Source organism: Pinus tabuliformis, chromosome 8 (genome assembly GCF_031772625.1).
Source record: "Pinus tabuliformis cultivar Carrire ecotype Pingquan chromosome 8, CPIR1, whole genome shotgun sequence".
Classification (NCBI taxonomy): domain Eukaryota; kingdom Viridiplantae; phylum Streptophyta; class Pinopsida; order Pinales; family Pinaceae; genus Pinus; species Pinus tabuliformis.
The window spans coordinates 628,365,903-628,387,971 of NC_142294.1; the positions used below are offsets into that span (position 1 = coordinate 628,365,903).

The following is a 22,069-nucleotide window of genomic DNA, read 5'->3' on the forward strand; positions in this document are numbered from 1 at the left end:
CTATCTAACACAATATTTGAGTTTAATTGTATACATAACAAAAAAACATAAATTTTCAGGATGAACATGTTAAGTTGCAGGGGATTTCACTTGGATGGTGGCTCAAACCTCTATATTGTCTTTGAAATTGAAATTTTTAGATTAGTTGTCTTCTTTGCAAGAATTAAGACTTTGTCATTCAATTTCTAAAAATTTTGTAAAACTTCATCAATGCATAAAAATATCTCAAACTTCATCTTTGCATAAAAATATTTTATTCTAAGTCTCATACCTTTACACTAAAACCTTCTCTATGATAGTTTTTATTAATTAATATATTTTTAAAATTTGTATGTAAAGTATGTGTTATCTATGAATGTTATACATGTCCACTCTACCCATATATAAAATACTATAATATTTTTAAATAAATAAACAAATTTAAATTAAATTTCACAAAATTGAATATTTAAAATATATCACCGTTAATATTTTTAAATAAACAAACAAATTTAATATTTCATAAAACTGAATATTTAATATTAAAATAAGATTTTTAAATAAATTAATTAAAAAATAAAAGTTACATATATTTAATTTCAAAAATCTAAATCATAAAAGTTAATTAAATGAAAAGATGGAATTGGATTTTTTTTTTACATTCAATATAAGCTAACTTTAAAAATATAGGTAAAAAAAAGAGAAGATGGATGCTTAACCTAGAATCAATTATGATTTCAATGTGTAGTAAAAAAATTGTCATGGAATTAGTAGACGAAGTTTTGAAAGGGGATTGAAAATAATTTAATGTTTTGGGAGTTGTACCTAGTCTATTGAATGAAGAATTTTATTTATGTGTGTTTTTGTTTTATTCCAATAAATTTTCAATGGTATATGTGTTGGGTTTTTTCTATAGGGTGGGAAAACCTATCATAATTTTATTGTCAAACTAGTAGCAAGGACAACCATTTCTCGTTGCTAATCACGAATGCAGGTTGACTCGTCGCTGTTATTTAAGGAAAAAACACTCCACATGGAATCCCCATCTGTGGTTGCTAATCGCGAATGCAGGTTGACTCATCACCATTATTCAAGGAAAAACCACTCCACTTGGAATAACCCGCTGGTGGTCCGTAAGGGAGCAGACTTTCACTCCTGCCAGATGCCTCTGGGTCTTTGATCATTAACCTTTTCCTTACGTCCAAGAAAGGCGAGCTCTTAGCCAAATAGAAGTAGTTTTAGGGCATAGTCTAGGCCCCTCATGTGTAGGGTTTTTATAGAGAATATTATATTGATTTTTTATTAAATATAGTTTTAATAAAATGTGATTTTTTATAATATATAATTATATATAATTTGAGGGAGTTTAGTTATTAAAAATACGTATTTTTTTAAGGATATTATAGATTTGAATTTATAGTGGAGTAGAGTATGTATATTTTTTATTTTTATTTTTTATCATGGTGAATGGGTGACTCATTGGATTAATCTAGCCAAGACCCAATATCAAACTTAGTGGTTACCACTATGGACGAGACCCAAGATCAAACTTAGCGGTTGTTACTATAACACAGAGAGTATATCCATAATAACACCAAAAGTAAGAGTTTATGACTTAGAAAGAGAGTATATCCACTATAACACCAAGATTAAGAGTTTTTGACTTAGTAAGAGAGTATATCCACTATAACACCAAAAGTAATAGTTTATGACTTAGAAAGAGAGTATATCCACTATAACACTAAGAGTAACACCAAGATTAAGAGTTTATGACTTAGCAAGAGAGTATATCCACTGTAACACCATAACACCAAGAGTAACACCAAGATTAAGAGTTTATGACTTAGCAAGAGTTGAGACTCCACTAGGGTGGGGGAGCCTACTCCTTAGCTATATCACAATGGGCCAAAGATTCCCCCCCTCCCCATGGGATTTGAAACTGGGTGGAGGGGAGAACATCTCATTGTGTCAACCACTCAGTCGTCCCACAAGGAGACAAAGTATTCACACTTCTGATAATCATATCATTGTGCAGAGGGGGTCCCTTGTCCTAAAAAAGGGGATCTCATACACCATGGAGGTAGGTCCTTTCTTCCACAAACAAGGGGTCTCATACACCATGGAGGTGGGTCCCTTAACAAACAAGGGGTCTGATACACCAATTTAGTGTATGGCTTCTCCATGACCTTAAAATTGGATTATTATGGTGAATATCACAAAAACAAATAGGATTAATATATTTAAGTAAATATATAAGAAGTTTTATTTTTGTAAAATTGTTATTCATTTTATAATAGATAAATAATCCTTTTGCAAAAAATGTTTTTTTCTTAGTTGGATATGTCTAAAAGATATGTGTTTTTGAATTGCTTTTTACAATATAAATACTTCTCTATACTAAATAATTAATATTACATTGGTTGAGAGATGTGGCCCAAGATGTGGGAGGGGGTTTGTCATTTATGACCCAAGAGGAAACATTGAAATTACATACTCCTGGAATCTTCGCATTGCTACCAATGCTAAAGCCTATGTTTTTCTATCGTGTATCAAATTGACCTCCTCCTTTAGTGTACATAACTTAAACATTGTGGGTGACTCCAAAAACATCGTTCGACATTTGTGTTTGGATACTAATCCCGAACCATTACTGATTTCAATTTTCCTTCAGATTAAACTCTACCTCCCCTCTTTTTCTAAGCTTTCTTTCTTCCACAGCCCTTGATCCAACAACCCCTTTATGATTTTTCAAGCAAATAAAGCCATTTTTGAAAATGTTGATGGTTCAAATTATCAATAGGAAATGTTCCACGTGCACTATTCCATGACAGGGCTCTTATTTAATCCACCACACCTACCCAAAAACATGTGTTAATTAGACATCATTTCATAATCATCCAAGGAATGTCCTTCTTGTCACCACATATATATCCATTATTCATGTCGCTCATTATAAACCTCCCTCATGTAGTTTCTCAGATGGAGGTGGGGTCTTACACACTGGATTGAAACTAGTCGTTTAGTTGATCAATCGTGATCCTATTTGGGCATTGCCTCAGAAGGTACATGTATTTATTCACTATATTTTAAGTCTTTTGAGGTTCCTATTTCTTCGTTATTCTTCTTTGTTTCCACTTTTTTTTACCCACTTCTCTACGCCCTATATACCCCTTACCCCTTTCCCACTACAGACTTGTCCATCTCTGAGCTACATTTTTGTCATGGCTATGCATAGCCTCCTTGTCTTTAAGATCACTCTGGACCAGCTGGAAGGTGACATCTTTAACCTTTGATCCTCCTCCCACTCTTTGCAAATTCAATTAGCTAACTTAGAAGCTAGATTGCAAATGATGATGGAGATAATGATTTAACACATTGATTTAATCTGTAAAATCTAGGATGAAATTGATGCAATTTGGGATTCTGGCTCAATTTTTGTTATATACCTAGGGGGAATAATATGGGGTACCAAGTGAACAATTGTTGTAGATTTAATGTGGAAATACTATAGATCTGATATGAAAATCAAAGATAATGCAAATAAACCCAAGAATAAGATGAAATGATTCACTTTATTGAGATCAAACCCTTAAGGTAGGGCAACACCATACATTCACTCCTTAAGGAAGGAGAACACTCCACAAGCCATATGCTTGCTCATACAATAATTCTTCACTTCATATCCTCCATGTGGAGTCTCTAGCCTTTATATAGGCCTCATACATACAATACCATGTATCATTACCATGGTTCCCTCATACCCTCAAACTAATACCATGGGCCCATTACATTATTATTAACTACTTGTGGTCCCTTACATGACATGGGTTAACCACCTTATTTATTACTATGGCCCATCCCATTATTACATTATTACCTTGGGTACCTCCCTTGGTACCCCATATTATTCCCCCTAGGTATATAACAATTTTCCCATTAGAAGTGAACTCTTCTCTTCCATACCTCAATTTAGAAGCCCCTAAAGTTTATTCAATACTTATAGAACCTACAAGCTCTCCACCTTCCATAGTTATATTTTAATCTTCTATTTTTGTATCTATATTCTAGGAGTGTATCTTTAGATTTATACTATAAGTTTTTTTTGTAGAATTGCATAGTCTCTACTACTAAGAACTATCTATTGAAATTTCAGGGCTTACCATCTAGGTAGGGATCATTTTAAAGGCCACAACTAGTATTGTACTCTTGTAGCATCCATCACGATGCATTTTTTCTAATATAATGCAAATCCACCAATTCTTGTGAAAAAAACAAAAGAGATGTGGGCCAAAACAATATCTAAGCTTCAATATACCACGATCCTTATGTTAGTAAGGGCAACCATAAGAGAGTGGTCTCTTTTATTAACATAATGTTGATTGGTTGTAGTGTGAATATACTTTTTGCTTAGCCTTCCTCCCTCCTTTAATGTAAAAATAAAAAATCTCTTAATGGAAGTGCTTTACAATACCCCTTTCACATGCGTTGCTAAAAAATGCATTTTACTAAGATGAATACACCTAAAAATTGTTTATCTTGGAATTGTTTTTTATCCTACCAATGGGGGCAACCACTGAGAGTGGTGCCTCCTACTAACATAGTGGTTAATTAATTACAACATAAATATACTTATTGCCCAACCTTCTCCCTCCATTTATACAAAAAAAAAATTCTCATTAGAAATACTTCTTTATATGTCTTGGACAAGGCTTATAATGACATCTTTAAAATACAAATGTGTCATTAAAGTGATACAAGGCTATACTTCTATATATATATATATATAACAAATAAGAGAAAAAACTTTGTGGGAGTTCAAAGATGGATCCACTAAAGATAAAGAGAACATTAATTTGGAATGAAATTCCAATTATAAAATAAATGAATAACATTAATGTCAATACAAAGTTTTGTTTTTCATTACTATGATGTGCTTAGGCTTAGGCTGAGGCTAGCTTACATGCTAGTTCAACATTGGGATGTTGTCATCAAGATTATGTGAGTTTTAGTCAATCTTGAACACCCCTTGGGACAGTTTAACTCCCACAATTGGCTCCCACCCTCAATCCCTCCCAATGAGATTTCAACCTATATATATATATATATATATATATATATATATATATATATATATATATATATATATATATATATATATATATCCCATTGGCTTCCCATTAGGGTACACACACACACAACCTAATGGGAAGCCAATGATGTCTAGCTTGCTTGGATGATTAGCATGAGAAGTTGTTATCCTCCCCACCAAGGTTCAAATATTGTCTATAAGATATTAACTCCTTATGGACATATTAAGGTTAGTAAGGTGTCAACAATCTCACTTTTGCTTAAATGCTTGATGAAGAGATGAAGTGTTATAAACATTTTTGCCAACCAGGTCTTATTTAGGCGGGTAAGAGGATACATATTATCCCCCCCACCTAGGTTCAAATCCCACTTGTGACATGTTTTCCCCTTATGGGGCAATTGAGGATGACAATGTGCCATCGATCTCAATCTTGTTTTAGTGCTTGAGGGTGAGATGAGATATTTCCAAACATTTAGCTCAATGGGCTAGCTTAAGTGGTTGAGTGCTTTGAGCTTCATAAAGGAGATATCGACGTTGATTCACTAGGTTGGTCACCTCTATTGCATTGCTTCACTCAATGTCCCTATTGGGTTAGGTGTTGTAATCAACATTGACAAGTTTGCATTGGCTATCCTCTCTGAATGTGGGAAAGTGCTTGGGAGTTTTCTTGTGAAAATTTGCTTAGAAAACAAAATATAACTTGGTGGGTTAGCTCAAGTGGTTGAGTACTTTGAGCTTCATGTAAGGGGTCTTGGGGTCAATATCCACATTTGCTACCTCTATCTTATGCCTCTACTAGGTTAGGTGTCATTATCACATTTAACAGATTTACATAGGTACCATCCATGAAATGTGGGGAAGTTCCCTAGGGTTTCCCATAAGGTTTTTCTTTGTGTGCATGTGGAGGAAAATTTCATGGTATGCGATTCTCTCCCTCTTCCTTAGAATGTTTGGAGAAATGACAATGTCAAACACCCACCCATTATAAGAGTAGCTTCATGGTATGTGATTCTCTCCCTCTTCGTTAGAATGTTTAGAGAGAGGACAATGTCAAACACCCATTATAAGAGCGGTTGGTTACTTAGGGGGACTCAATTATAGTGGACATTATGACCTATAGATGACATACATTTGGTGGATGGTTTAACTAATTGAGCTAACTTTTGAGATTATCTATTTATTTATCTATATATAATAATGAGAGCATGACCCACTAGAAGAAGGTGACTTACCTTTGAAATACTTTACTATTCTAAGACTTTATATGGTTAAATATACCCACTTCATCTACTACTTCATTATTTATAGATAATATGAGTAATAAAGAGATTAAACCTCCTCTTTGAAAAAATATATATATCCTATTGTAGAAATTAGTCTTGATGCAAGATTATACTTATTCCTCTAACACATTTTCCATCTTAAACTATAAAATACACTCTTTAATATAATTATTTACAATGTGGCACATGTATAATTAAATTGATTTAAAATAGTATAGTTTAATTGTTTTATGTTTTTTCTTTTAATTATTGGTGAAATTATAATTTTTTGTTATTTCAATTATATTTTTGATTATTTCAATTATATTTTTGATTATATAAATGAATTCAATACCCTGGAAAATGCTTAAGACACTGAGATTGTACAAGTTACATAACTCAAACTTACAATTTCACCAAATCCTTGTTAAATTTTGGGTAAAATTAACTAAAAAATATAATCATAAAAAACAACAATGTAAAATAAATTTTGCAAATGAAAAATGTAATTTCACCATATCTTTACCCGATTTTAGGTAAATTAACTAGAAAATATAATCATGAAAAGTAAAGAGTTAAAATAACCTAGCTAGATCCATTTTAACTCGGATCTACCGCTCCATCTTAAAAGAGATTTGATACCTCACTTGGTAGTTTCGAAATTAAGATAAATTTATGTTGGTTTAATTTCCCTTTTTAAGTAAGCTATATTCCACATGAAGTCAATACCATAAATTGAAATTATTTTTATTTTAACATAGGGTTTCTTTATTTTTATGTACTTTGATTTACTCAAAATATTTTATTAATAATTATAATTATTATCTATTTTATTTTGAGCTAATTAAAATATTTAGATGAGATTATAACATTTTTACTACACATTGAACTAGAGAATGCCATTAAGAGAGCTAAATCAAAATATTTCAAACTATTTAATAAAATATAACATTGATATTATTTTATAATAAAAACATATTAATAATAATTTATAATTTTTGTATTTAGGCGTTTGTGATCCATAATGAATTAAGCAAAGTCTTTTGGTAGAAATCACAATAGAAATTTTTGGCCGAAGCGTTTCGAACATGATAAACCACACCACTTGTTGGTTCAAAACGGGTTGGCCAAATTTTTTTATTTGCTTAATTTGTAAATTTATATACATTGACCAATCAAATTTAAAATAAATCAAATATTTATTAATAATTTTTAATTTATAATTGTTATCCACGTGATAGCGCAAGGAATCAGAGATCCTCCAAATTGATTAACATTAATGTGTCTTTGTTTTGGTCATAAGATCCACCTTGGAAAACTTCATCATCCCCCGTATGACCATCGCCTTGTCTCTCAAGATTGTCAACATTACTGGTACTAGATAAAATAATTTACTTTGATTTTTTTTTTCAGAAACTGGGGGCGGCTTAGCCAATTACCAGAGGTAACGTCGCTTCTAAGCTCCAAATTTGCCAAACCCGGCTCACCGGTCAAGAAGGTGATTCAGTCGAACCTACCGCACACCTGCTCCGCGCAGTACAAGGTTTAGTACGTGTACTGCATAAGAAATTCAGATAGGCTTGTGCCCCTGACCCAGATTTGTACACATTTTTCATATGGTCAAACACAGAAACAATTATATAAACAGCAAATTGCTAATTAGGAGGATTAAGTGCAGAGGAGGGCATACAATTCATAACCCCCGCTGGATACAAATACAGGCCTGTTAATCATCAGGATCAATAGAGTTTAACCAATGGGTTTTGTTTCTTTTGCCTGTTCTCCTACATAAATTGCAGCATAGACCCCTGTTTTAACTGAATTTAGTCGAATATAGACGTTTTGGCTTTGCTCGGTGAATTTTATGCAGATTTCCTGTCATGGGTAGTTGCAGTTTGTTCATATAATTTGTGGGCATTGGATTTTTGGGTTGTAATTAGTTGGCATCGTAGGACACAGTAATGGCACCGGGGATCAGAGGCGTGCAGCTGGCAAGCATTTCAGGTCATAAAGGCAGTGGATTGACTGCGGAAGATGAGTTCAGGGACCTGGAAGTAGCTCCCCTGTTGGGATCTTCTTCCGATGGGGAAGGGGATGGAAGTTCGGAGAATAAGAAGGCCTTGGAGAAATTGGAGGTTAAGGTTATCGGCATGACGTGTGCAGCCTGTTCCAATTCTGTCGAGAAAGCTCTGAGGAATTTGTCTGGGGTTTCCAGTGCTTCTGTAGCACTTCTTCAGAACATGGCCAATGTCACTTATGATCCCTCCAAAGTCAAGGCAAGTGCTTGTTGATTATGGTTTTCATGTTTTGGCTCCTCTGTTTTTCATTGTATTTCTGCTCTTTTTGCATGGGCAAAGGGGATTCTGTATGAGTATAGTTTCTTTGGGATTCTTGAAGAAATTTTGCATTCTGCAGCCGGTCAAGGGTTGTGGGATTTGTGCATCTGTCATGTAAGTATGACCATGACCGCCGCAGATCAATTTAATTCAGTAAATGGGTATGCCGAATCGCAAGATATAGGGGGAGCTTGTTTGAAAATACTAGTAACTACAATTACATGATAAAATTGTGTTTGTAGGGTTGTTTTTGCAGATGCGGATATCCAATGGATGCTAATAAATAGTTTGAGCTCGATATAGGTTTTTGTTGTGTGCTTACATTTAGAAAGGAAAATTTGGGATTTAGGTTGCTTGTTTTGATGACTTTGCTTCTTTGTTACCATTGTCTGAAACACAGCCTACAATCAATGCCACTTACATATTTATCTGAATTTTGGATTCAAGATCATCAGAGTTAAGGATATGGGATTGATGTCAGCTGTGAGTGTTAATGGATTCAATCTGATTGTAATTGTGTGGGGAATCACGCAGATTCCAAAGTTATGGAAATACAATCATCATAATTTCATGCCAGTCAAGAAAATAATCTAAGCAGCTGATTGACATGGTTTGGGAAACCACAAGGGCATAATTTGAATTTGATGGAATGCCAATTTTGCCATATGGCCGCTGGAGTAACCGGAATTTTGAGGCAGAAGCTACTTTCAAATTCAACAAACCTTAGTTTGCAAATGCCATCTTTAGACCAGCATAGGGGAAATTGCCAATAAAATATTATGAATTATAGAAAAAGTAAAGAGTTGAATGTGATAATATTGTCACATTAAATGGAACAATCACACATACACCATAATAGACAAATAATTAATGTTTTGATCAATTCTAAGATTAATGGCCAAATTTATCTTCTTACAATATGAAGATTTGAATTGCAAGGTAGTATGTACATAGCACGAAAATACAAAAAATGCTGAATTTATGCTGTTAGCCTCAAAGTTCAATCTTCATATCTATATATTATAATTTTAGAAATTTATGGCCTTCTTCTTCGAGACTATCTTATTCAGGAGCCATGTGAAACATCATAATTTTTTAACGTGGTCTAACCCCATTATCAGTTACCACTAAAAGATTTTAACAAACTTTGGTGTAGCCACCAAAGAAGGGCCTATTGCAGATTTCACATTTAATCATACCATTTTTTTTCTTTTTTTAATTGTTTGTGACTTTCTTCTTATAGGAGCAAGGGTTTTCTGGGGGTCAACTGCTTTAAGGGATATCTTGTGGTGTTCTTATTTGGAACTACTAGGCAGATATCCATTTTATGTCTTTCCTAGGAAGGTGTAGGTTTAATGAAGTAAGTGGGCACAAAAGGAAAGTCTTGCATGTTAAAATGTTTTAAAAATCTGAAACTTTTTGTTACACCTTGAACAGGACGATAAAAAATCCAAAGATCTTTCTGTAGCTAAAGATTTCTTGAATCTTTTAGTCTTAAGCTTCCACAATCTCCCTACCAACCAAATGTTTCTATAATATTTCAATCTCCAGCTGAATTTTTCTTGATTCTTTAATAAAACTGCTGTACTTTTGAAATTCTACCCCAATTCTCTCCTTGAACTATCGAAAAATTAGCTCTAAAAGCCACCTTTCTTATTTCTATTCCAAATGTGTATATCTGGATCTATATGGGGCAACCAACCCTAAAGGAAGATAGAGAGAAAATAAAGGAACTAAATTTATGTGTGAACTTTCCTCTTTGGTACCATAAATTCTTGGGTGCTTTAGTTTTTACCGCGTAGTTTCCTTCAATCGAGGAAAAGAAAAAGCATTCGTTTTTAATTATAGAAATTGGGGTGGGCTAGTGGCAGGTTTTGATAATTCCGTAGACTTCTAGCCAGCCAATATACCTTTGAAATTTGAAACTTTTTATAAAAACAAGAATGGGTATATTTTGTATTAGAAAGTTGCTGCAGCTGCACTGTTCAGCATAATAAGACAAATATATGATACCTGTCCGTAAAAACCTTCCTGAAAATTGTCCAAACTTTGAAATTTACTATCTAAATAGACAATACAATCCTTCATAGAGGATATTGGATAACTACTACTAGTATATATTCTGAAGAAACTCTTAATAACGAGCAAAATTTGTAGAACATTCCACACTATTACTGGAAAAAAGCATGATGACTGTAAGCTTCCTCTTGGTTCTCTGTTTGGCCAGTTCTGGTCCACATTCAGTGTTTCCACATCTGCCATTTTCTGCTACAGTCTCATCTTCTCTTAATCCATTTGACTGCCTAGCATTTAGCTAAAGTAGTAGGTTTGACCATACCCACAACTTGTTGTTGATGAGCAACATATTCATTTTGAAGTTCTTCAGTTTTTTTCTTTTGATTGTGTAGGGTTTCCAGAATGAAGGCATAGTCAAAATTTCTGACTTCTTCCCAGGATTACATCCTAAAAGTAATTGAAAAAGTTGAGCTTCTATTATTGGTGATTTAATCTTCCTGCCTTCTTAGAGCTTTGTGGATGCCAAGAGTTTGACACACTGGGATCTCTCAGTATGCCCGTGATCCATATTTATAACACTACATGGTACCAGAAAAAACACCTTATCCCTATCCACAGCTAACAGTCTAGCATAACCAGCAATTTGTTCGCTTTTCGCATTCCCTCAGAAAATATATAGTAGCGTAGAAAGCCAGAGAGAGGACTAACCTTTTGCAATTCCACACAGAAGGGGAAGGAATGGAGGGCTTTAAGAGGAGTAGCTGAGATCCAAGCCACCAAACGAGGAAAATACCTGCACTGAAACCAAAGAACCAAATGAAGCAGAGCGAACCAGATCTACCGGACTGCCAAGTAGAGGCATGCAAACTAGAGCCAACAGAACCTGATCCAAGAGAACCAGGGCCAGGGTTTCATGAAGGCAGTCCGAGAGAACTAGAATCCCAATAAAGAGCCCCAGTTGGGACTAGGATAGAATAGAAGAAGGAACAATAGGGCTAGAAACCATTGAAAGTCCCCAAACTTCAAACTTGTAAGTTTGTAACTAAATCCATTATCCCACTTGCAATAAAACTCAATGTGGAAAGCAATTGATGTGCCTGCTTTCACATTAATTGTTGATGTGTGACGGTACCACGAGTGTATTACTCCTTTTCCATGATTCATATTTAACCTAGCATTGCGAATTAAAGTGTCATCTGTCTCTCATGCAAGTCCACTTCATAACTTTGGAATAATGCTTAAGGAATGGGAAAGAATTCGTGCCCACTTTTTGTTCTTAGACTGTTACAGTCTAGATGAATGGTCATGTTGGCCAAATGGTCTAAATGGTCTGCCTTTTGATTGAGCACCCATAGGATATGAAACTACTCAAGAGTCAACACTAAGTGGTGGCTTCGTTTTTGGTTCTCTTGATAGTTCTTATATGCTTGCTGTCACTCGATGATGAGGCTCTAAGCATCACAATGAATTTTTGATATAACTTTCATTGATAAACACCATGATACCCCATCTAATCTTGACCCTCAGGCTGTGTTCTTCCATACCACCTCCTTTTATGACATCTTTGGACAACCCCCAACACATATTTCCTCACCCCCCTCATGTCATCTTTTCTCTAAGTGGGATGTCAGGGGAGCTGTGAAAGCTATCAACACTGATAGAGCAGCAGACGATGAGGGCTCTAAGCATCACAATGAATTTTTTGATATAACTTTCATTGATAAACACCATGATACCCCATCTGATCTTGATCCTCAGGTTATGTTCTTCCATACCACCTCCTTTTATAACATCTCTGGACAACTCCCAACACATATTTCCTCACCCCCTTCATGTCATCTTTTCTCTAAGTGGGATATCAGGGGAGCTGTGAAAGCTATCAACACTGATAGAGCAGCAGATGACGAAGGCTTTCAGGAAGAATTCTTGAAGGATGGCATCCAGCCTCATGAGTCCTATATTGCCGATCTATTCAACCACATGGTATGTTCCTGCTTCCTCCTTGCTTGGGCAAGACACGTTATCCATCCGATCCACAAATTAGGGAGTAGTTGTGAGTCAAACAACTATAGGACTATCATGGTGGGCCACACCTTCTCTAAGATTTATGCCATGGTCTTATATCAGTGGCTTTCCGAGGAGCTAGAAAGATGACATCTCAGAGCTAAAGGACAGACAAGCTTCTGCTTGGGTTACCAAACAATTGACCACATCTTCACTCTTTGAGCCATTATTGAGGAGGTTCGTCATCGCCTTTCAAAAGTCTATTGTTTCTTTGTAGACTTTTGGAAAGCATTTGACACCCTAGCTAGATTTTGTGAATTTTAATAGTTGACGGTAAACCTAGGTAAAACCAAGGTTATGATCTTCAATGCTTTGAAGAAAACTCTTATAGACATGCATTTCTACTTCCATGGTGAAGAGATAGATCATCGAGGTCACCACATCATACATCTTCCTGGGAATACAATTCACGAGACCTCGTTTTGGTATGCGGTAGGCCCTCTAGCCTTTGCTTAGCAAAGGGTATGGTTCCTTGGCCCTTATTGAGAGACAATGCTTCCAGAGTCAGTTTTAGGACATCTCGTCCAAACTCTACCTCATGGACGCGATTATTAGACCCACGGTCTTGTATGGCTCTAAGATCTAGGGGTTGAGCTTGGTATAGATAGATTGGGCTTAGATTATAGATAGATTGGGTCTAGATGGAGAGAGTCCATACCTTGCTTCTCAGGTGCGTCATCCGATGCAAACATACAATCCCGCAACCCATTATTCAGGTAGAGTTTGGTGTCCACCCCTTTCACCTTGATGTCATCTTTCACTTGGTTTCATTCCTCCACAGAGTTAGATCTTTCAGAGGTTCCGCTGTTGGGATAGACTAATACCCCTATCTTGCACTTGTTCCTCAAAGGCCCTGACTTCGGTTCACTCCTTAGACCGAACATAAGGTTGGTTATTAGATGTTTCTCGATTTCTCTAGACACTAACCATCTCCCCAAAGTGTCTCTCCCCCTTTAGATTCTCCCTTGCTGCACCAAGCCAGCTCGTGCTGCCTAGATAGACATTGAATCAATCCATTAGAGAGGATATCTATAGATTGTACATTTAGGTCACTTTGACTACCCCCTCGATGGGACTGTGCCCAAAGGTGTCCTTCTACCTTGAGCATTTCCTGCAGTTACAGGATGACATCATCGTCCACCCCCATACATGCACAAACATTGGATGCACTTACTCAGGATCCCTTTGGGCCAACTTTAGGTTGGTTCTTATCGACTCCAAGCAGAGACTGACCACGATATACCAAGATTTGATAGAATCTACTAGGTGTGTCACCTTCAAGGGCTAGAGACAGAGCAACACCTCATTTTTAGGTTCCCCCTATATTATCCGATTAGAGGGCACTACCACTACCTCTATAGAGATTCAGGAGGATCCCTCTCTACCTTCTTCCGGTATCTTGACTAGAGATGCCTAACCCACTTCATTAGGGAGATATTTAGACATAGATCTTAGATCCTACATACCTCGCCTCATTCGCATACATAGATCGATCCTACATACCCTGCCTCACTCAGGGATGATATGGACAATCACATCATACTCTCAGGTTGATCCAACTAATTGGAGCAACAAGTGACGAGCTGAGTTCCAAATATTTCAAATAGTAGAACAGTGAGACCTCGGGTCTTCCCTCAACGCTCCCCCCCCTTTGGGAGGCTAATCGGTATCCTCGACATTTTTGCAGAGGTGGCGAGCAACACATTAGTTTATTCACACCCAGAGCATTAGAGGGATTAGTTCTAGCCGGTTCCGGATCAGGGTGTGCCCCCTGCGATGGACTGCTCCTCAACCCCAGTGGAGTAGACAGAGATTTATCTAGTGCTTCTTTCTTTCGGCCTCAAATGCTCCTACATCCCTCCCATGATCATGAAACTAGACACCTCGTTGGATCCAGAGGATTCCGATAGCAAGCTAGCGCCACTGTCACCCCCCTCGCCATTAGCTATCAGACTTAGGCATTCTTGACATCATCAACCTCTAGCCCTGGACACTTAGTCTTCTGCATCATCGAGGGCCTCTGATCCAATTATATAAATGTTTATGAGGCCATCCTATTGTTGTATCATTCTTTACTTATTTTACCCTAGATTTAGCTTTGACATTTTCTAGGAGTTGCGTTTGCACTCCCACATTGTATTTTTGCCGGATGTATCCTTTAGCCCCATTGATGTACTTTTGTGGTCATTCATTGGACATTAATAAAATTATCTTATCTTATCTTATCAGCCCTTGGAATAGAGCTAATGGATCCACTTGGTTGTTTGGTGTTCTACCCAATCCCCATTCAAAGGCATTTTCTTGATTTCCTTTGGGATCAAGAATGACCCCCCACCGGAAATTTGAAACTTTTGAAAACAAGGACTGTTATCCTTTATTCTTAAAAGAATTATTCTGAGTTTTCTATCCATTGTGTTTGGTTTAGAGGATTTGTTGGTCTTGGATGAACTCTAGACATAACTATATATGCAGTCACAGATGTGCAGATACACACACCAATGATACCTTTATGTCAAGTACTTCCTTCAGTCATAAATCTTTCTCATTTTATCTCTTTGAAGCCTTTTGCTTCAGCCCATTTTAAATCTCTGAAATTGCAGTTTACCACGGTGATCAGGGCTTTTAAAGTCACAAAACATCTTCTTATTGCTAGGCATAGCCATTCTCAGAACACTTTATTCTAAGGACAGTTGGTCATGGGCTCTGGTTCCCCTTTTGGTCTAGGATAGCTTAACAACCCTTTAATATTCTTGTGGTGTTTCTCAGGATTTGGTGGTTGCCTTTCCTATTTCAAATTCAAAGTACCTATCTGTGTATTTTATTATTTGTCTGTTATCATCTGCTCTCATTCTTCCAGATTTTTATAGTTTGCTACATTTTGACTATTGTCTAGTTGCTTTTCCTTGCAGGAGGAAGACATTAAAGAGGCTATTGAGGATGCAGGTTTTGATGCTGAGGTTTTACCAAAGATTTCTTTCAAGTCTAAAGATCAGGGAACTGTGACAGGGAAGTTCAGGATCGGTGGAATGACGTGTGCAGCCTGTGTGAACTCCGTTGAAGGAATACTGAGAAATCTACCTGGTGTGACACGAGCAGTCGTGGCATTGGCGACTTCAATGGGGGAGGTTGAGTATGATTCAAATCAAACGGGTAAGGTGGAAATAATTAATGCAATTGAAGATGCTGGGTTTGATGCAGAACTGATACAAAGTGGGCAGCAAGATAAACTGTCAATTATGATCATGGGGATGTTTTCTGTAGAAGATGCCAAATTTGTGGAAGACATGCTTCGGAATATGAAAGGAGTGAGGGATTTTGTGGTTGATCGACTGCTGGCAAAATATGATATCTTCTTTGATCCAGAAGTGATTGGTCTGAGATCTATTGTAGATGCCATTGAGAGTGAAAGTGATGGTCGCTTCAAAGTTATGTTACACAATCCTTACACAAGTTATTTTTCAAGTCGCATGGATGAATCTTCCCAAATGTTCCGGCTTTTCACTTCCAGCCTAACTTTTAGTGTGAGTCTATTTTCTCATGTTGTTAATATTTCTGTGTTTTCTTGGAGGGTTCTAACTTCTAAGCTGCTAGCATAGTAAATATTTAACTTGCATATCTGATTTTTTGTAGTCACAATACTAACATTAAGTAGTTCTCATCTTGTTGATTGAATGGATTGATATTCCACAGGTTCCTATTCTTTTCATAGGGGTAGTCTGCCCCCATATACCATTCATGTACAGTCTGCTATTACTACGTTGTGGTCCCTTTTTAATGGGAGATTGGTTAAAGTGGGCACTGGTCAGCCCTGTTCAGTTTATCATTGGAAAACGATTTTATGTTGCAGCTTACAGAGCACTGAGAAATGGGTCAGCAAATATGGATGTGCTAGTTGCACTTGGTACATCAGCTGCTTACTTTTATTCTGTCTGTGCCCTCATTTATGGTGCTGTTTTACACTACCGGTTGGCAACCTACTTTGAAACAAGTGCAATGCTGATCACTTTTGTTTTGTTGGGCAAGTATTTGGAGGTTGTGGCTAAAGGGAAAACATCTAATGCCATTAAGAAGCTTTTAGAACTTGCACCGACAACTGCTTTGCTGTTAATCACAGATGCAGGTTGGCCTTTTCTATCATTCTGATAATGTTGTATGTTAAGTGCACGAAACACTGATTACTTGGCTACCCTAATCTTAAAAGGTGTCGAATTTTTGAGTCTCTGAATGTTAGTCACTTTTTATTCATCACTCTTCATTTTTCTTGTTGCTTTGTTTTATGGCAGAGATTTCCTTGTCTTCGTTATTGATCTTTTTAGTGAGATCTTTTCTATTTGTTAGCTGAGATTGCTCACCTTATTGCAAACAAAGGAAAATTTCTATAATGAAAAATACTATAGACTATCCTTTGAGTATTTTCCGGCATAAATAAGTCTATATCTGAATTCAGAGATGTGACATTAGATGTTTTTTATGTATGCCAGATGGGAAACATGTGGGAGAAAAAGAAATTGATGCACAGTTGATTCAACAGAGCGATATGCTCAAAGTTTACCCGGGTTCAAAGGTCCCAGCTGATGGAACAGTGGTATGGGGGTCCAGCCATGTCAATGAGAGTATGATTACTGGTGAGTCAGCACCAGTGTCAAAGGAGGTTGGGGGGACAGTCATAGGAGGCACACTGAACTTAAATGGGGCTCTTCATATTCAAGTAACAAAAGTAGGTTCAGATGCTGCTTTATCTCAGATTGTTCGTTTGGTTGAGACAGCTCAAATGGCTAAAGCCCCAATTCAGAAGTTTGCTGATTATGTAAGCTTTCCTCAAACATCTCTATGTCGAATCTCATAAAGTATCCTGTACATGAGCCTTAGTGTTTCTAAATTGGCCTCTTGTTTTACGAACAATTGCAGAGAAAGAAGTGCTTTGGAAGGAAACAACCAAATTCTGAGATTCATAAAAGGATTAAGTAATATTTTTCATTAAACATGCGGCTGATTTGTGCTTGCAGATTGCCAGTGTTTTTGTTCCCGTCGTTGTTGCATTGGCTTTTGTGACATGGTTGGGATGGTAATTTTTTTTTATCCCTTCCTAACATAATTTTACTTCAGAGAAGAGGTTTTGTGTACTTCTATGATATTTGTGTGCTTTTTTTTTGACGTAAAAGAGCAGTTGGACTTGTTGATTGATTAAACACTTGCATTCTGTAGGTATCTTGCTGGAGTACTTCGTGCCTATCCAGAAGAATGGTTGCCACCTGCTAGTAATGAGTTTGTTTTTGCGCTCATGTTTGCTATCTCAGTTCTGGTCATTGCCTGTCCTTGTGCTTTAGGGCTTGCCACTCCCACAGCTATAATGGTAGCAACAGGTATTGGAGCCACTCATGGGGTGCTTATTAAAGGAGGGGATGCATTGGAACGTGCCCAGAAAGTCCAGTGTGTTGTATTTGATAAAACAGGTACCCTCACAAAGGGAAAACCCTCTGTTACTAGTGCTAAAGTTCTATCGGACATGCAAATGGGAGACTTTCTCAGAATAGTTGCTTCTGCAGAGGTTGGTATAATGATTATCAAGTGCATATATTACACATTCCAAGTATTACAGAGTGAGTCAATTAACAAAAAATGCAGTGTAGAAGTTAATCTTGCTTTCACGTTTAGAAAATTATGGTTGTAGAGATAGATCATTATTTTCTGGATTGCTGTAATGAATCAGGCGAGCAGTGAGCATCCATTGGCAAGGGCAGTGATGGACTATGCATATCACTTTCATTTCTTTGGCGAGCTACCTACAAATATGGATATGCAGGGGCTTAGGACCAAGAATACTGCTTGGTTATTAACTGCCTCAAAATTTGAAGCCCTTCCTGGAAAAGGTGTAAGATGTTCAATAGACGGGACAGATATTTTGGTAAGATTAACTGAAATCCTATACTTTCCTTATTTTATACAATTGATTAGCCTTCAATTTTTTTCAATTTTCTATGTGGATGACGAAAGGCATATGAACAGGTTGGAAACAGGAAGCTGATGTCTGAGGATGGAGTGTCTATACCTTCAGTTGCAGAGGATTACTTAAAGGATATGGAACAACATGCCAGAACAGGAATTTTGGTGGCCTTTGATAGAAGACTAGTGGGAATGTTGGCCATTTCTGATCCACTTAAAAGGGAGGCAGCTGTTGTCATAGAAGGTCTAAAGAAAATGGGTATACACCCAATCATGCTTACAGGAGATAACTGGACAACAACTCAAGCTGTTGCGCAAGAGGTGTGAAATTTCTTTGGCTATCCTCAGTAGATTTTTCTCGTGAATGTAAATACCATTTGTTAAGAAGAGTAAGAAAGTGTGGCCTTTTGTGATTAGAGCATCACTTTGATTTGAAATGTTTGTTTTGAAAGCATAATTACATAACGAAGAATTATAAATATAGCTTGGTCCACTTAGTTCAACATGCTATCCATAATTGCCGTTTTGTGTTTTGGTATATCAACTTGTTAATTTTATTTCATCCTATAGCAAGTTTTGAATTGATGCTGGCTGAAAAGTTATCCACAAGCACTGGAGTTGTTCTCTGTTTCCATGGTGGACTATGTTTACATTTCAATTCTTTCAGGAAAATTGCTACTGAAACAACTTTAACATGAAACAAATTTTAACGTAATGAATCTGTGAGTTGAGAAATATGTCAAATATATTGATTTACTTTTTACTGATAGTTATCATTTTTTAACATTCACAGTTGGGTATTGAAGATGTCAAGGCTGAGGTCATTCCTGCTGGCAAAGCTGAAACAATTCGTTCTCTTCAGAAGGATGGTACTATGGTTGCAATGGTTGGAGATGGAATTAATGATTCACTTGCATTAGCAGCTGCAGATGTTGGCATGGCAATTGGAGCTGGAACAGATATTGCAATTGAAGCAGCTGACTATGTGTTAATGAGAAATAATTTGGAAGATGTTATTACTGCGATTGATTTGTCCAAGAAAATTTTTGCTAGGATCCGGTTGAATTATATTTTTGCAATGGGTTATAATATATTAGCAATACCACTGGCAGCTGGACTTTTCTTCCCCTTTTTGAAGATTAGCCTACCTCCATGGGTGTCAGGGGCTGCAATGGCTTCTTCATCTGTCAGTGTTGTTTGCTCTTCTTTGCTACTTCGGAGGTATAGACAACCTCGATTGACTGAGATTTTGGATATTAAAATTCAATAGGTTGCTTGAATGAGAATTTGAAGATTGTTCCATGACTTGTACAATAATCCATTCGTTTGTAACAATAAATAACATAGGTTGATTAGTGCATACCCAAATTATGGGTTGCATTTTTGAATTTGATTTCCTTGTCAAATGATGAGGCTTGAAAAGTTGAAAGTAAGCATGAGTTAAGAATTGAACATACATTTCCAGGTTTTAGGTTAGTTGGATTGTTTTCAAAAGGGTAGTTTGAAGGGGTGGTGGAATTTTTTTATTAACTGTCTTATTGAGTGCCCAAGCCTTGTGTATGTAAAGAAGATAATGTGAAATAAGCCAAGAAATTATATCATGTTGGGAATCGGAATGAGAGAATAATTTACAGTTTGGACCAGAGATACAAATTTGGATTCTATGGACGATATGGTTGTAAATTTTTTTCGAGTTATTGTGGAAATACTTTACATAGGGATTTTACGTTGAGCTCTTGAACATATTGTAGGGCTTACCATTCCTTTAAGGCAAATAGCGGCCATCTAATGGGTTTGAATGCATCCTTTATATCACCTAGGCTAACATTTTTGTAGGCTTGGTAGGTGTGGATCTCCTAACTTAAGGTGAGAGGATTTACGTTCGGCGTCAAGCTTTACAGGTTTAATTATTTTTTCAATAGCTATGCTTATTGAGCCCAGAGACTCATTGTACAACCCAGTATGAGGGGATGTGTAAGTATGTTCGTCCATCCGTCACTCTTTAATATAAAAATAAAAAATATGTTGTAAAGTAATTAGAAGTAAAAAAATGTGTGAGCAAGATGTTTAAATCTTATATTTTTCAAAAATATTTCAACAAAAGATTTAAATAAACTATTTGAAGATCTATATTAACTAATTTATGTCCATATCAACTTCATATGCACTACATATAATTTAAAAAAAAAAAAAAAACTTTAATGTGGTATATAAAAAAAAATTCAATGTAGATTATGAGTAAAATATTTTAATAGGAATTAATATTGACATATACTTAAAAATATATTAATAATAAAAAAACCATTTTAATTTGCATGATAAAATATCTAGATGTACATGTTATGTAAAATATTTTAATGTCAATTACATATATATTATATATCATTTCTTTTTTTTTTGATGTATGTATCATGAAAAAAATAGTTTTTTAAGGTTAAAATGTTTATTTGGTCCTAGATATACTCTATTTAGCATTCAAAAACACTATTTAAATAATAAAAATTAACACATTGTATTTTGCACTCTAATGAAGTTTGCATGTGAAGAAATTTGGTCCCTTTCGGCTCATGTTAGATCCGTACTTAAGATGGATCTATGCTCGTCTTATATAAATTAAGATATTTGTTTCTCCAAAGTTTCCATAACTCGTAATATGGATGAGGTAACAAGACTTGTGAATGGTCCACATGCTCATATTTGGTTTAGATTGGGTGCAGACAATTGTCCTAGAGTCTTTTCCATGACAAACATTGAAGGACAATAGGAAAGTCAACACTATCTATTGCTAAAATGAAGATCTATTCAACATAAAATTAGAATCGAGGAAAACGTGAGCTATGCTAGGTAGTTCTAAATGGAAATAAAACTAGCCTAGATCCATCTTAACTTCGGATCTATCAAGCATTGAGAGGGATCAAATCTCTCGAGCTGCAAATCTCTTTTTTGAGTTCAAAACTTGAGGAAATAATTGCACCTCTAAATTTGATCCCTCTTTGCCCTTGATAGATCCGGGGTTAAGATGGATCTAGGCTGATTATATAATACTATATAATATCTATATTTTTATCTGTGCTTCTTTTTTATTCCATCTTTCTATTTCACCCCCCAAACATACACACTCTCTCTCGATATCTATCCATCTCTCTCTCCCTCTCTCTCTCACTCTCTTCCCCTTCGCTCCCTCTCTGTCTCTCCTCTATCTCTTACCTCCCACTCTCCTCTCCCCCACTCTCTTTATTACTTCCTCTCTCTCTTGAGATCCCTCTTTCTTCCTTTCTCTCTCTCCATTTCTCTCCCCCCATCTCCATCGCTCTCTCTCTTCCCTCCAACTCTGTCACTATCTCGCTCCCTCCCTCTCTCCTTTCTTTCCCTTCCATCTC

General features: G+C 36.2%; 1 protein-coding gene across 1 annotated transcript; it reads left to right on the forward strand.

Annotated features, from left to right (window-relative positions):
* The first annotated feature begins 7,690 nt into the window (after nucleotides 1-7,690).
* On the forward strand, nucleotides 7,691-20,332 carry RAN1 (copper-exporting ATPase / responsive-to-antagonist 1 / copper-transporting ATPase (RAN1)). The gene is made up of 9 exons (XM_089372582.1): nucleotides 7,691-8,606; nucleotides 15,656-16,267; nucleotides 16,437-16,866; nucleotides 17,228-17,553; nucleotides 17,753-17,811; nucleotides 17,952-18,294; nucleotides 18,457-18,651; nucleotides 18,753-19,010; nucleotides 19,483-20,332. Exons 1-9 carry the CDS (start codon nucleotides 8,292-8,294, stop codon nucleotides 19,957-19,959), a joined length of 3,015 nt encoding a protein of 1,004 aa, XP_089228708.1. The 5' UTR covers nucleotides 7,691-8,291; the 3' UTR covers nucleotides 19,960-20,332.
* Nucleotides 20,333-22,069: the final 1,737 nt, after the last annotated feature.